Source organism: Takifugu rubripes, chromosome 13 (genome assembly GCF_901000725.2).
Source record: "Takifugu rubripes chromosome 13, fTakRub1.2, whole genome shotgun sequence".
Lineage (NCBI taxonomy): Eukaryota > Metazoa > Chordata > Actinopteri > Tetraodontiformes > Tetraodontidae > Takifugu > Takifugu rubripes.
Window position 1 is genome coordinate 2101918 of NC_042297.1, and position 14915 is coordinate 2116832.

Sequence of the window (14915 nt, forward strand, 5' to 3'; positions counted from 1 at the left end):
CCGCTGTAACCTGTTATTTAAAGGATAAGGCCTGAAAATTGCATTTGGTTTCATTGTCAACAAATCCCGTGAAAAGGCCAAAAACCAAAAGGAGCTGATCCCGCTGCCAGGCCGCCCGAGCCTGATACATCTCGCTCCTGCGTGCACAGAGCTCCATTGTTCCTTAAACAGAATTAAAAGCACATCAGCGAGACACGGCGTGGCACTGGGTGACACTTTAATTCATTACAGTGGCCACAGTGTTTGCAATATATTTTGAGTTAAGCCCGCGTATGCTAGCCCGGTGCTTCAAATCCAGTCCAACACGTTGGTTTTCTGCTGCGCGCTAACAGTCTGGCGCAGCTCTACTGGCTATGTGAGTGCGGGATGCTAACCCGGACGGGCCGAAAGCGGTGATTTGAACCAGATGTCCAACCTTTCTGTCCACATCTGAGGACACGTGCAACATGGCTTTGTTTTCCATCCCTCTGACCAAGTGGAAATCCATTTCCCAGTATGTCAAAGCTTTAAATCCATTTTAATTGCCTATCTGCCTCCATGGTTTGGGGTATTTACATGGTTGTTTCTATGGCGCTCTCGCGCGTTACTCATGCACACAGGTGAAGTCGGTTTATTCGTGTTTAATGCTAAAACGCTGCCATTTCCTCCAGCTTGCCACCCCAGCGGCATGCCTAAGAAAATAATCAGGTAGGAAAACAGGCAACGAAAAGTTCCCTATTCTATTTTCAACCTCCAAATTGCCATTTTCTGCGTTTGTGGCAGCAGCGATCCGTCATGTGGCTGGGAGGTTGTGCTGTTTGCACTGATATCAATTAAAAGTGGATTAACGGGTACATAATGACCTTTAGCAGTAAATTGTGTGTAATGTTGCAAGGCAGGGTACAGTATATTCCCCAGATGTCACAGCAGACTCCTGACGTATGATGGAGCAGATGTCTTAGCCGGTCCAAATGGCCCTGGAAGACACAAACACCGGCGTCCTGGCGGGCTCGGGCCTGCACGCACGCATAAACAGGCGTTTGCACACTGGCGCCCACACATTTAGATCTAATCTGGTGCAGGACATGCTCGTGTCGACTCTCTGACCTGTGCTAGGTGAAGGCTAGGTGCTAACAGAAACCTGATCTTAGCCAAATGTTTGTATCCCTCCCCTTATAGAGGCTGACGTATAGGTGCTGCCTGTCTCCTATTAGACATGGAGACGGTTCATCATTCTGTGCCCCCCACATTCTGAACATTAACAACCTCTTATAAGGGAAGAGGAGGAGGAAAAAGATCAGATCAGTCTAATTTCTGTCTAATTTGGCTCCTAGAATATCATTTTGTCCAGTTAGAGGAATTGAGAATGATCATTTGCATCAGGGACGTTTCCTTATTAAATCAGCACCGAGCCTCTGTTCGGCAGCTCACAGGAGAAGCACTTATTGGGTTAAAAGCTCATCTGCTATGGTTTATTTTAAATATACTCTATGCCTCATAGCCACTCAAGTGTAAGAGAAAAGATATCATATCGCTGCCTTTCTATGTATAGTGGCACCTACCCCCCCCACACCCCCCCCACCCCCACACCCGCCCTTTGTGTCCTATAATTTGAGGAGAGACAAAGAAATGCCTCTTGTCTCCTTAAACATTTGCACCTTCAATTTTCTTTTGTGCCCCCTCCCCGTGGGTCCCTCGCCTGTATCAATATTGTATCGAGTTGGTGTTTGCAGCCCCGGATTTGAGGACTCTGCAGTAGGTCTGCAGATCGCAGAGTCTTTTTCTGGAATGGTGCCCTCTAAATAATGATAAATTACTTGAGCAGTATGCCATTTGCTAATTATATCCATGATTTACTACACAGCCCGACTTAAATCATTCAAACCAGCCTTGCGTAACAATGCCTTTTTTCCTTTTATGGAATGTTTTCCGTGTGTGTAATCCAAACATTTTGTGGCCCTATATGCTCGGTCTATATATACAGAGCAGAAAGAGATGGAGACAAATCTGCAGACACAAGAAAAACAACTTCATCTCTCCTTTCATATGTCGTATTCCAGCAATCTGCCTCTCTTTCACCCCGTCACTGTTAACCCCCCAAAAGAAATTCTATCCTGGGAACTTTTTATGTATATGTTTGAAAAGAAATCAAGCTTAGCATTTTTCTTCCGCTCCGTTCATTGTTTAATGAATCCAAATCTGGCTCAGACTCCAAGCCTATTATAATTGCTTGCAGGATGTGTTCTATTTCAACCCCGAGTATCATTCCAATGGAAGATCCACTTCTGGAATAATTCAGAATAATGCTGGAGTTATACCATTATCAGGAATATTCATGAATATGGATGCGGAACATAAATAAATATATGTAAATGTTACACGACAGCTTCACCCCTCTCTTACCATTAAATAAATTGCTTTGATCTGTTTGTCCTGCAGTGAATCACATTGCTCCTAACCTTCATCTTTACTCCAACAAGCATGTGCTTCACATATGTTGTCTGCACACGTTTGCTAGTCTCTCTCCCTTTTTCCTTTTTATTTTTTTACACGGCGTCAATATGCTATTGCAATATGTATATTTTGCTCTCAGTCCCCCAGGTTGGGAAGCTATCGCGGCTAATTCGTGCTCCTCCAGATAAACTCGGAGAACGCGCGTTTGCAGCGCCGTGCTGCAGGGCGGCGACAGCGGGGCCGGGAGGCAGCTGCGATCGCACAGGCGGGGCCAACGCCTCCGCGCGGATACGCTGGAACACCCCCTCCGCCTGGGCTCGTCCCCGCGCAAACAGAGATAGCATCGGGACAATTCGGTTGTCAGCTCGAATGCTATCTCTCGTGCTGGACGGAAAGCACCATATGGTGAAATGATGGTGGTGATGTGAGTGATGGCTCACTTGGTGGGGCTGGATCGAGCTGGATCGACCCAAATTCAGATGGCTTCTGCGCGCGCACACACACACACACACACACACACTTACCAAGCAGAACAGAGCTCGTGTCTGTAGAAAAGCAAGAGACAGAATTGCTGGTGAATGCAGGAGCCTCCCGATCGTGTCTTCCTCGGTTGGGATCGGGAATTTGCCCGTGTTTTGATGCCAGGGTTTAAGGGAATTGTAAGACTCAATCGAGCGCATATCAATTTTATGAACTCCTCTCAGTTGACCTCATTTTCTTTGTTCGGGGAGGTTACATGACCCTTGGGTCCACGTTCCCTGTTCCAATAAATAGATTTTGATATCCAGTCAATCTAATAATCAGGTTAATTATTCACACTTTCCCTGTCTTTTCTGTTTCTTTGTCTCTGTTTTGGTCTCTCAGGAGAGAAACCCTACCGGTGCCCTCATTGCGACTACGCTGGCACCCAGTCTGCCAGTCTGAAATACCACCTGGAACGCCACCACCGCGAGCGCCAAAATGGCTCCGCCTCTTCTGGCCACACCCCTGCTTCGGACCACAAAGAGGATCACGGAAAGATTGCCCCAGGGGGCATCTTTGCCCGGCCAGATGTCCTCCGTAATGTTTTTAAGAGCATGCCTCCAAACATGGACTTCAGGGGAGCGCCGTTGCTCCCGCCTCAGTGGGCGTCCGCCGCCATGTTATCGCCACACGATCAGGAGCGTGGAGACCGACGGTTTGACTCCGCAGCTTCGGCTGAGAGCGTGAAAACTCCCGACGGCTCGTCCTCGCTGGTCTCGACGGCGCCAGACAGTTTCTCTGACCTGAGTAGGGCTTACCAAAGCATGATGGGAAACGGAGTCCACTTTCAAGGTTCTCTTCAGGCCTTCATGGACAGCTTTGTCCTCAGCTCGATGAAGAAAGATTTGAGGGACAGCCAGAGTGCCGGTCAGCTTCCGGCTCATGGCTATCACGACAACGGCGAGCCCAAAGCAAAGCGGGCCGTCGCAGCCGATCAAGAGCGAGAGGACAAGCCCGAAGTCAAAAAGAACAAAGGGCCCGGCAAACCCGGCTCCCAGTACGAACCCCTCGATCTGTCGGTGTCGGTGCGGCCCGAGTCTGCATCCGGATCTCTCCCGGGTTCTTCGGTCACCATCCACGATAACGTGGCGTGGCACGGATGCCTCTTCTGTTCCTTCTCCACCTCTTCGGTGGAGCTCATGGCGCTACACCTCCAGGCCAACCACCTGGGCAAGGCCCCGCCACAGAGAGCCGACGGGGGCCACCAGCCCCTCGCTGAGGCTTCTCACACTACCTCCATGACTCACTTGTCCAACGCCAAGACTACCGGGGCTGTCCTGGACAAAGACGCAGACAGAGATGGAGACAAATCTAAAGAGGGGTGGAAAAACTACATGGAACCGCCGTACAACCCCTTCAAGAGTGAATTTTACCAGAGGTTCGGCGGTTTGTATGACGGCTCCCCAACCGCCAACCACACTGTGCAGCGGTACGCGGTCTCGGACGAGAAGGGAATCGACCTTCCCAACCAGAGCTTTGGAGAAACGGCTGGAGACGATCACCTCGGAGACAGGGGCTCCTGTGGCGATGCAGAAGACGACCAGGCCGGGTCCGACGATGAAGTCGTGAAGACGAGGCTACACGGTGGAAATGAAACCCCGCCCGCTACCCCCAAAAGACACCCCAATCAGTCGGACGAAGAGGACGAAGAGGCAGGAATTGATGGCGACGAGAAAAAAAGAGATGAGCACGGCCAAACCGAGGCAGCTAAAGAAGAAATCCCGGTTTCAGAGCACCTCCAGAATCACCCCGGTCAACTCCAAGACGACTGCTCTGTGAGCCTAAGAACCGGACTTGGCCTCGCGGCCGCTTCCACCGCCATGAAATCCATTTCGTTGGTCCCGCCATCTAAAAACCAGGCTGTGCTCCTGGAGAAACAGTGGCAGCAGGGTCTGGGCCTCCTCCCTCACGGGGGTCCTCCGGGACTGCTGAAGGCCGAGCCGCATAACCACCTAGAGCAGCAGATGAACATGCTGTCTGTCCTGCGAGCCTACAGCAACGACAACCTACCTGCTTTCAATGGCCTCGGAGGTGGCGCGTCCACAGGGGGCACGAAGAGGCCAGAAGCGTCTGGTGAGTGTTTAACCCCTACTGCCCAGCAGAGCTGCAAACTACAGTAATGCACCCCCCCAAACACCAACACTAGCTGGGAAGGGCACGCACACACAGACAGACAGGGGTGGATATGAAATGTTTGAAAGACAATTTCATTTTTGCCAGCAGAGCAAAGACATAAACATCAGACCTATCAGATAAACACATATATATTTCCTCACACCCACCAAGGAATCCTAGACACTCGCTAACCCTTTTGAGATTGGCTCTGAAGTGATTTCGGGCTTATTTCAAGCAAGTTTAGAAGCTATTATCCTGGCGACTAGCAACAGATTAATCTTTATTACGCGTTCATTTTACTGGGATTGTGGCGCAACCCTCTGGCTCCCCAGCACGGAGAGAATAACCCTGGATGAGTCAGAGCAGGACCTCAGCTCCCTGCGCCACCTCCTGCACATGTCTCCTAACTATCTTAGCTCTCATAAAGTTGGCTCCCCGAAGCCCATTACTCCATAAGACTGTGTGATCTATGACCCTGTGAAAAATGAACTGTCAACTTTCATGATTCTGCTAGGGTTACAGCAGCACCTTGAGAATGAAGAAGGGACCGCTTCCTTGCTTGCTTTTCTATCCTCTCTCTTAAAAAAAAACAGCAACTCACTCTCATCTAGTATGAGAATAAATCAGGTGTTTTCATGCCCACGTGAAACAGGGTTTATAAATATGAGGTGGACCTCTGTTTGATGGTCGTCCATGTGTTCAATGACCTCTACATTTGAATATCGTTGCCACCTTTTAGGCGTACGAAGCAGAGCTATGTTTCATTTATCGGGGCCCAAACGTGTGACAGTGCCCGACTTGTTATCTAATCAGAAAGCCTGTGAAAGCAGGTCATGTGGTCTGGGCAGCTCCTTGGGCCACTCACAGTGTTTGACCTTCACTGATAAGGGATTTTCTGCGGAACAAAGGTTTTTGTTTTACATGCAGTTAGTTTGTCCAACTCTGAGAAGCATTATTGACCTTGTACTGTACTTCCTGGATTGAGTCGTGACAAAGTATGTTGTGTTGTGTTAGGTGAAAATGGTGACTTTTCATATTAGCTCGAGCTCCTCATCATCCGAACAGGCGCTCCAAAGGTAGTATCGATCTGTCCAAACACTAAATGAATTTCTATTTGCATTGTAAAAGGGAATTTATTTTAATTTAAAAGTTTTTCATGTGTGGAAAACATGTTAAACATTCCCCCCCGTAAAAACTTGACTGTTGGAAGAATTATTACGGAGACTAAATTTTCCCAATCCGTCTTTTCCTAAAAGCGACTTCCTCCTTTTTCTTTTCATAAGTGATGAAGGTTTTTTGTCTTGTTAACCTCATGTACGTTTGTGCCTAAATTTAACATCTTCTACAACCACTGGATGTCCACTAATGTCATTAGCTAAGCTGAAAATCAATTAAACACGTCTACAAAACCCTGTCTGTTTCATAATTACATATAAACAATAGGTTTCCTAATAATAGGTTGTTGTATATCGCAACATTAACGAAAAAATGCATCCTTCCTAAATCAAGTAACCAACTCGGCCACAAAAGTGTGAAAAGATGCGGCGACCAGTCAAGTTTCCAGGTCCAGACTATCGTCCTCTTGGTAGATAAACCGATGAAGCTGCCTCCCGCCACCGCCGGTTGTACGGCAAACGTCTGAAACGGCATCCAGGTTTATGCTCAAATTATCTTTGCTGTTTTCCAGCACGGGTCCACTTGTAAAGTCTTTGTATTGGGCGGCGCTGGCGGTGTGTGACACCCACAGAATGAAGAGCACAAACCACACATTCCACTGTGATGTTGTGGGCGGGAAGAGGTGGGGGCAGCAGACATCCACAAAACTCAATTCAGACCTAACAAAATGTGATTATCTGGAGTGGGTTTGCATTAGGTTTGTATGCAAATACGGCATAAATCATTAATATCGAAATTTCCCCCTGAATCTGTGTGAGCTGCTGTAGGGCACGCGCTGCACATTTGGAGTGGCCATCTCTTCATTAGTATGCCCACAGGAGTTGGAAAAGGGTTACAAAGTGCATGAATCTACTCGCACCCTGACACAGTCTGCACACACATTCGCACTTTGTAGAATTAGACCACACCTCCTTAAACCGGCCCAGGAATTTGATTTATCAATAAATGTCATTAACAGCAACACTGGGCCCGAGGTCTCTGTAATCAGACAAGGTATCCTGTTACTGTGGTGCAGCCTGCTTTGTAAAGATTGATATGAACCTGCACCGTTCACTGCAGATGGGCTTAACACAATCAATACTTGGCTGCAGTGGAGGCCTATCTATAGCCATGCATTATCAAACATGAAGTATTACATTATTCAAGCAGTGCTGTACACGCTCGCGAACATTGCTGGCATCATATTATTTACATTACCTTATCACCCCCCCCCCCCCGTTCATTTGGCAAATTAAATGTGGACCGAGACTTTAGAAGGGTAAGACTGACTAGCTGGGGGGGGAGGAGGTGTCGGTAGACGTGTAGGTAGAACACCGATGATCGCATTCTGGATATTAAAGGGGGGGTGCACAGTTGAGCACCTCTCGCAATTTGAGAAGTGGGCTTCATAAACAGGGAGTTAGCAAATAGGGGGGAGCGGGGAGGAGACGGCGGATGCCCTCGCATCAATTACAGGCTGCACTTCCAAGGGCTCTCGTGCCGGCTTCTGTCGTTCTGCAGTTATTCGCATGTAAACTAAATAAACCCCAAGTGAAGATGTGAAAAACACCGGTTTATGGAGAGCAACGGATGATCACTTCCCACCCCTTCGATGTGAAAGCTGAGTAAAACTCCCACTTTATAAGCTAAAGTGGCCACTTGGTGCTGTTGCTAGCTCTGGTTGATGTTTATGGACTTGGTGAACACATTGTCTTTACTTTTCTGGAGACAAACAACAGCCATCAAACCGCTGAGCGAACGTTAACATGGTGGAGACTGAACTCCTACAAACTTGTGCTTAACTTTCTATTTAAAAAGGATTGTTAAAAACACACACACACACACACACACACACCAGAGGCTTTTAACAAATTTATTTTTACATTTGTAGAAAACAAAGCAAATGTGTAGTTTAAAGGGCTTTGTAAATCTCTCCCTATGTGTGTGTGTGTGTGCGTGTGTGTGTGTGTGTGTGAGAGAGACAGGTTGTGTAAAGCACTGATTGTAATTAAAGACATATGGTGGGTTTGGTGGGCTCACTGTGAGGCGCAGATGTAGAGGATCACACTTGGCATTACCCGTGTAATTTTCACTTTCTCTGATTTAAGTGGAAAAAAGGTAGACGTGAAGGAAGCCACGCGGGCCCGTAAGGGCGCCGTGCACGGGCCCGTGGGCGCCGTGCACGGCACCATTCGGTATCCTCAATGTAGATAACTGCCACATGCAAAGGAATATAAAGGTCAAAGGCCTGATGTGTGATGAAGGTGACAGATGTGATGCTTCAATAAGGACACTGGTCACAATGGTGATGATGATGGTGATGATGATGATGATGATGATGATGATGATGATGAGGATGATGATGACACTGCATGTGTGTATGTCAAATCAAATCAAATCAATCTTTATTTATATAGCGTCTTTTACAATCAAAATAGTTTCAAGGTGCTTTCCAGAATCCCAGGGCCTGACCCCAGACAAGCAACAGTGGCAGGAAAAACTCCCCTTTAACAGGAAGAAACCTGGAGCAGGACCAGGCTCATGTAGGGGGACCCTCCTGCTGATGGGGGGGGGTAGAGAGAGAGGAGAGGAGAGGAGAGGAGAGGAGAGGAGAGGAGAGGAGAGGAGAGGAGAGGAGAGGAGAGGAGTGGAGAGGAGAGGAGAGGAGAGGGAGAGGAGAGGAGAGGGGAGGAGGGGAGGAGGGGAGGGGAGGGGAGGGGAGGGGAGGGGAGGGGAGGGGAGGGGAGGGGAGGGGAGGGGAGGGGAGAGGAGAGGAGAGGGAGAGGAGAGGAGAGGAGAGGGAGAGGAGAAGAGAGGAGAGGAGAGGGGAGAGGAGAGGCGAGGGAGAGGGAGAGGAGAGGAGAGGAGAGGGGAGGGGAGGGGAGGGGAGGGGAGGGGAGGGGAGGGGAGGAAGAGATGAGAGGAGAGGTGAGGAGAGGAGACAGGAGAGGAGAGGAGAGGAGAGGAGAGGAGAGGAGAGGAGAGGAGAGGAGAGGAGAGGAGAGGAGAGGAGAGATCTCCTGGTTTTCATGTGGTACGGTAACGTATTGCGTCACTTCCTGTCTTCTCAATCGTTTGTTGGTTGCACTGTGTGTGTGTGTGTGTGTGTGTGTGTGTGTGTGTGTGTGTGTGTGTGTGTGTGTGATTTGCTTCATCTGGTCCAGCAGCGCTAATATGCAATATTTTATGTACAGTAATCCTGGACATTTTAGGAGGCAAATACTTGCAAGTTGTTACATTTGCTGCTAAAGACAGACTTAACAAAATATGGCCGACGATGTGACGCGACAACTGAGTAGCAACTTGTTGTGTTGTTGCTTTGCTCGTGGGAGATTGTGTTAGCTCGCCTTTCACCCATCACACATATGAATGTGTTGGGGAACAAGTCCTCATAGAGACCTAAAATTAGGGTTTTTTCTTTAAAACGAATGACAAACTGAGGCGGGATGTTGTGATCTGAGTGTGTGTGTGTGTGTGTGTGTGTAATGAAGTGACAAAAGTTCCTGTTTATCCTGGTGAAACCTTTAACCAGAATCCCGCCGGTGCCTGACGGCCAGCGCATGTCACCGGGCCTGTGGCGCCTCTCCGAGACCCCAGCGAGTCCGGTGGCTCTTCCCTCCTCTGCGTTTCACTTTCCCACACTCCAGGATCCTCCCTTCTCTTTATCTCCTTCTTTCACGTCTTGCTGCTGCAGGGCATGGGTGATTAAGCCATCTGGAGACCTGTCTGTCTCTCTTTTTGCTCGGGAGGAGAAGGCGAGCGCTGGCGAAACGCTTCCCCAGACTCTTATTGTGCGCCCGTGTCGTAGGGAGCTGACAGCTCTGACAGCTGCAGGGGCGAGGTGCGATTTCACATGCGCCACAATATTACCAGCTCGACTCGTGCAGAGGTGAATTATCGCCTTGTCACCCAAAAGTGCAAATAGTGTACGTTTCAAGGAGCAATTAAGTGTAATAGCTCCTGTCAAGCCCCACGGAGGGTACCTGTTGCTTTCGCCTTTTTTCTTTTCAGCGGGTGTGATTCTAAAAATATTGTGACCTCTCTAATTTGCCAGATATTAACTGCTGGCTTTGCCATTTTAAATGCCCCCCCCCTCTCAATAAGAGTATTGTCTCTAACTCAGACCGCGATATTGGCCATCGCTTTTCTTGGAAGTGCAGTAAATGGGGGGCGGCAGGTTCAAGTCGCCCCTCAAGAGGAAGCAGGCGAGAATGCTGGATGCTTGCAAAGTCGCATGATAATTATTCTCTTCGTTATTTTGGAAAGAGGATGAAGAGCACAATGTGAGAGAAGGGGGGGGGGTTATTAGGAGATCGCATTGATAGAATATATATAGCGTGTGTGCGCACAGGAAGTGCTTTTATGTACATACGTATACAGGTCTCCCCTGTGGAGAGCCGTTTCCAGCCGTACTGGCTGCTAACATGAAAGGGTGGGTTATAAATTGGCCTTCCAACCTGATATATCTGACATGATCTCTGCTTCCCGTCTCGTTAGTTTGCTGTTTGTTTCTCCTGTAGACTTTGTTCAATTTGAGTTGCTCCTCTTAAGAATGCACGGTCTCTTCCCCAGGCGCCCCGGAGATGTGAGAAGGACGCCTCAGAGGAGTTGTTCTTAAAAAGCTCCTCATCCTCTGAGGGAGAGACTTAGAGAGACAACAGAGTGACGGGGGGAGAGAGCGAGCGAGCGAGAGAGAAACTACCGCTAGGCAAAGACACACACAAGCGTAATAACTGCGCTTACACAACCAGGCGACACATAATGAGACAATGCAGCAGCGACTTCAAGGAAAAACACAGATATATAAAAAAACAACAGAGGCAAAGTCAGACGGAGAGGAAACAGGGGGTAGATGGGGGGGTAAAGAAGAAGAAACTGTGTCAACTTTTATTTCCTTCGCTATTCCACATCAATGGAGGCACGCAGCGATACTAATAAAAACAAAAAATAAACACAGGTAGAGACACATAGGCAGCAAGTTGGCGCCTTTGAAAAGCTCTGAGGCAATTAAAGACAAATAACTCGCAATTTTTTTTCCCGGAGTGAAGGCTGATCCCAACCACTCACGGAAAACATGTTTGATTTAAACATCAAGAAAGCAAAAAAAAAGAAGAAGAAGAAGGAAGCGCGGCGAATGAAATAAATAAGACCGGAATAAACAAAAGCTACGCCAGAATAGAACAAATAAAAAGAGATAGAGAGATGACAAACCGCGGGGGGAATAAGAAAGAGGCAAACAAGCCAGCCACATTAGAACATTAGCAGCTAGAAAATACATTTAATTCCTCGGCAGAGATGGATATAAACTGCATTGTTGCGTTGCAAATCCCAGCCACCGGATTTAAACGGCGGCATTGTTTTATTAGGGAAATATGTGGGTGGAGGAACAGTGCTTGTTCTAATTACAGTGATTTAATCAGGATTAGAGAGGTTACCTGGATGAAGCCAGGGGGCACCTGCACCAAGGGCAACGGGCCTTTAAATGGACACGCAGGACAGGCTTGGACATGACAGCCACGAGGACTTCAGCCTCTTAAACGGAGACTTCCTGTGCTCTTGGCGCACGTTAACGCCGGCTTATTGTTCTGCCTTTTCCGCGTCTGTCGGAACCCCCTCGCCCGCTCGTTCCCCCGGCCTTTAAGCGGGCAGGCAGGCCGGGGGAATCCATTTTAATCTGATTAATAACTTGGTTGATCGCATAACCCAATTTTCATCTAGTGCCTCCTTTGTCTGGTCAGACTGACCTTTGGAGCTGCTCCGCTGATGACGAAGCACAATAAGCACAGCTCTGCTGTCAAATGGAAACACCAAAAGGATCCATTTATTTACCCCACTGTCGTTTAAATGGAGTTGTCGTTGAAGGCCAGACCAGGAGACTAAAGCCTGTATGTGTGTGTGTGTGTGTGTGTGTGTGTGTGTGGCGGGAGTTTTACAAGTGGGATTCGAGTTTCCTCAGTTTCTGTGATGGGAACAACTCTTCCCATGCATTCACAGTAATATGAATCATCCTTTTAAAACAGATATGGTTACATATTAATTTTGAAAGGTACAGTAACTGGCTCAGCGATAATCTGCCCTCCAACACTGAGGCTCTTTGTTCCCTGCCCGAGCTAATAACTGGGCCCCGATCCACATCTCTTACTGGTTGCGGAAGGACACTGTCGGTTTTTTTTAATTTTTTTTATATTAATATCCCCTTACTCACCCCCTCCTCCCTGCCCGAAAAAAAAGTATCTTTGATTATGCTGTTATATGAGCTTCATTTTGTCATTTCAATTCCATTCAGTGTGTTTAGCGCTGAGAGATTTGTATTCAGGATTGGCAATTACGATTAGAATGCCACAAAGTAAAGCCTTGTGAGTTTTGCGATGACAAGCGAAAGAGAGAGAAAAATACCCTTCCTTCCTCGCTCTCCGTCTCCTTTCTCCCTCTCTCTCTCCCTCCCTCCCTCCCTCACACACACAGGAAATATGAATCAAATATTCATGAAGTAGGCCGAGGTTCTCGTGCACCCATATGCTTCCTCGTTCAAGCAGCTTGCAGTGGACAGAGGCATCCATCCAGCGTGTGTGACACAGCCGAGTGTGACAGAGAGCATGACAACACCCCTCTGCTGCCGCTGCTGTTGCCGAGCGCCGCTGCCATCTCTGTAATCACCAAATAGGTCGCAGCAAACACGCAGCCCCGAGCCTCCTCGCTCACCCCCCCCCCCCCCCTCTTTTGTCCAGCGCGACCTCATCCTGGGACGTTTGCTTGATAATCGGCGGCGGAGGAGGAGAGACGGGTCCTCCTCTTCTGTGATTCACTGGCCAGGAATCCTTGTGAAATCAGGCCACCGTGCATTCGCCGGTTTCCAGAAATTGTAAGAACTTTATGGTTTATAGTTTTTTTTTATTTTTTTTTATTATCCCTCTGCAGAAAGGAGTTCTGAGAGGGGAGGGCCTGGGGACGGGGTGGATTAAAACTGGAGGGATTAGCACCATACTTTAAGATAAATCTTTTTTAATGTGAAACCTCATCCTTGCTCATTCTGGGGTAACCACTCTTATTAACTGCTTTTCTATCACTCCCTTTTGTGCCGCCCGTTTCCTTCTCTTCTTCCCTCCGCTGCCGAGCAACTTTAAGCGCACGCTTTTGGATGCAGCCGCTCGCCGCTAACTCTGCCAGTTACACAAACAACGTCCCCTTTTTAAGCTTTTAAACACAGAACAATGGCAAAGCACTTAGCTGTGCACATAATTCTTTTGTACAGGGGAGGAATGGAGAAAAAAAAAGCAGAGAAGAAAAGAGATAAGCAGAGCGCGCTTCTGCTGCCCCTCCATCACTCCATCTCCATTCTTCCCTTTAAAAAATCTTCCTTTCCATCTGTAAATCCGCACTGATCAGGACGTGTGGTGGGGCTAAACTGACAAACATCGTCTCCTCAGTCTCCAGACTCTAATTGAGTGAGCACGCGCTGGTCACACTTTTAAGAAGCATCCCATAATGGATTTCCATGTTTGCGCCTCTCTTAACTGGCATTGAGAATGGAAGGCATAAATGTTGTCTTTATTACGGAAAACAACAGCTCCCTCTCTCTCCGCCCCCCCCCCCCTCCTTCCTCGCACCGTAAAAGATGATTTGAGCGCAACGGTCGGCGTTCATTGCAAGGTCAACGCTGCCTGACAGATGACAAACGATCTCAAGATGGCCACATCATCTGTCCTGCAGTCGGCCGGCGCGCGGGAAGACCGAGCCTTCCATCTCTCCCCCCCTCTCCTGCCATTTGTTTCGTTTCATTATCGCGTCGGGATGTTCGGCGCGGGGGCAGAGGAGCAAAAAAACAACCACCTGATTATCTGTGGCAACGGCTGAAAAGTGCTTCCAGGCCAAAAGGAGGTGGGTGGGGGTGGGGTGGTGGTGGGGGGGAGAAATCAGCGCTTATCATGTTTCTGTATCAAGAAGCAGACTTGGCACAAGACGGGGATTCAGTATTATGGACAAGCTGCTCATCAGATGGGAGCGGTGGCCCACCCTCCCCTCCATCTATGTCTGTCTCTGCCTGCATTCAGCCCATCCTTTGCCCCCCCCCGTGAGTTTTGCTTCCCGTCCAAGACGCGTCTTATTTTCCCTGACTGGACAGCTCCCCCCCAGAAAATGCCCAAACAGAGCTTGGCTTCCTCGCGCGACTTTTCATTTCAATTATTCCATTGATTTCTCCCCCCCCCCCCCGTTTATTGTCGCCTCTTTCTTTCCTTCCCTTCATCTCTGCTGTTTGTGTTCCCAGGCTCATTATCGGCGGCGTCGGAACACAGGATAAAATCATGCACACGCATTAGCTAAACTCCATCTCCGCCAGTGACGGCCACTTTTGACAAAACACTAAGTGCGTTTCTTAATTATCTGCCTCCTCTCTAATGCCGTTGTCATCTCCCAGACAGTCCCTCTCCTCACCCTCTGATGTTGCTACTACGTTCTCACTTGGACGCCGTTTCCCAGCAGGTAGTCGTCCCCCCGCCACACGTCAACCAACACGATCACCCGCCTCCATCCATCCATCCACACGCACACACGGAAGCTATAGTGTGTGTGAACAAACTGTAGAGCAGATAGAAGGAAAGGAGGCTCTGATGAAGAGTTCTGAACAGGAATAGTGGGGGGGGGGGGGGGTCTATTTTCTGATGAAACCATCATGTGATGACTGTCCCTTC

General features: G+C 48.6%; 1 protein-coding gene across 12 annotated transcripts in view; it reads left to right on the plus strand.

The window, feature by feature from the left end:
- The window catches only part of znf536 (zinc finger protein 536), a 137000-nt gene that overhangs the window by 99624 nt on the left and 22461 nt on the right, over positions 1 to 14915 (plus strand). For all 12 annotated transcript variants that reach the window (XM_029845980.1, XM_029845975.1, XM_029845976.1 and 9 more), the window contains one exon: positions 3298 to 5028. In XM_029845980.1, coding sequence (XP_029701840.1) covers positions 3298 to 5028 — 1731 coding nt within the window. The remainder of the gene's footprint in view (positions 1 to 3297; positions 5029 to 14915) is intronic.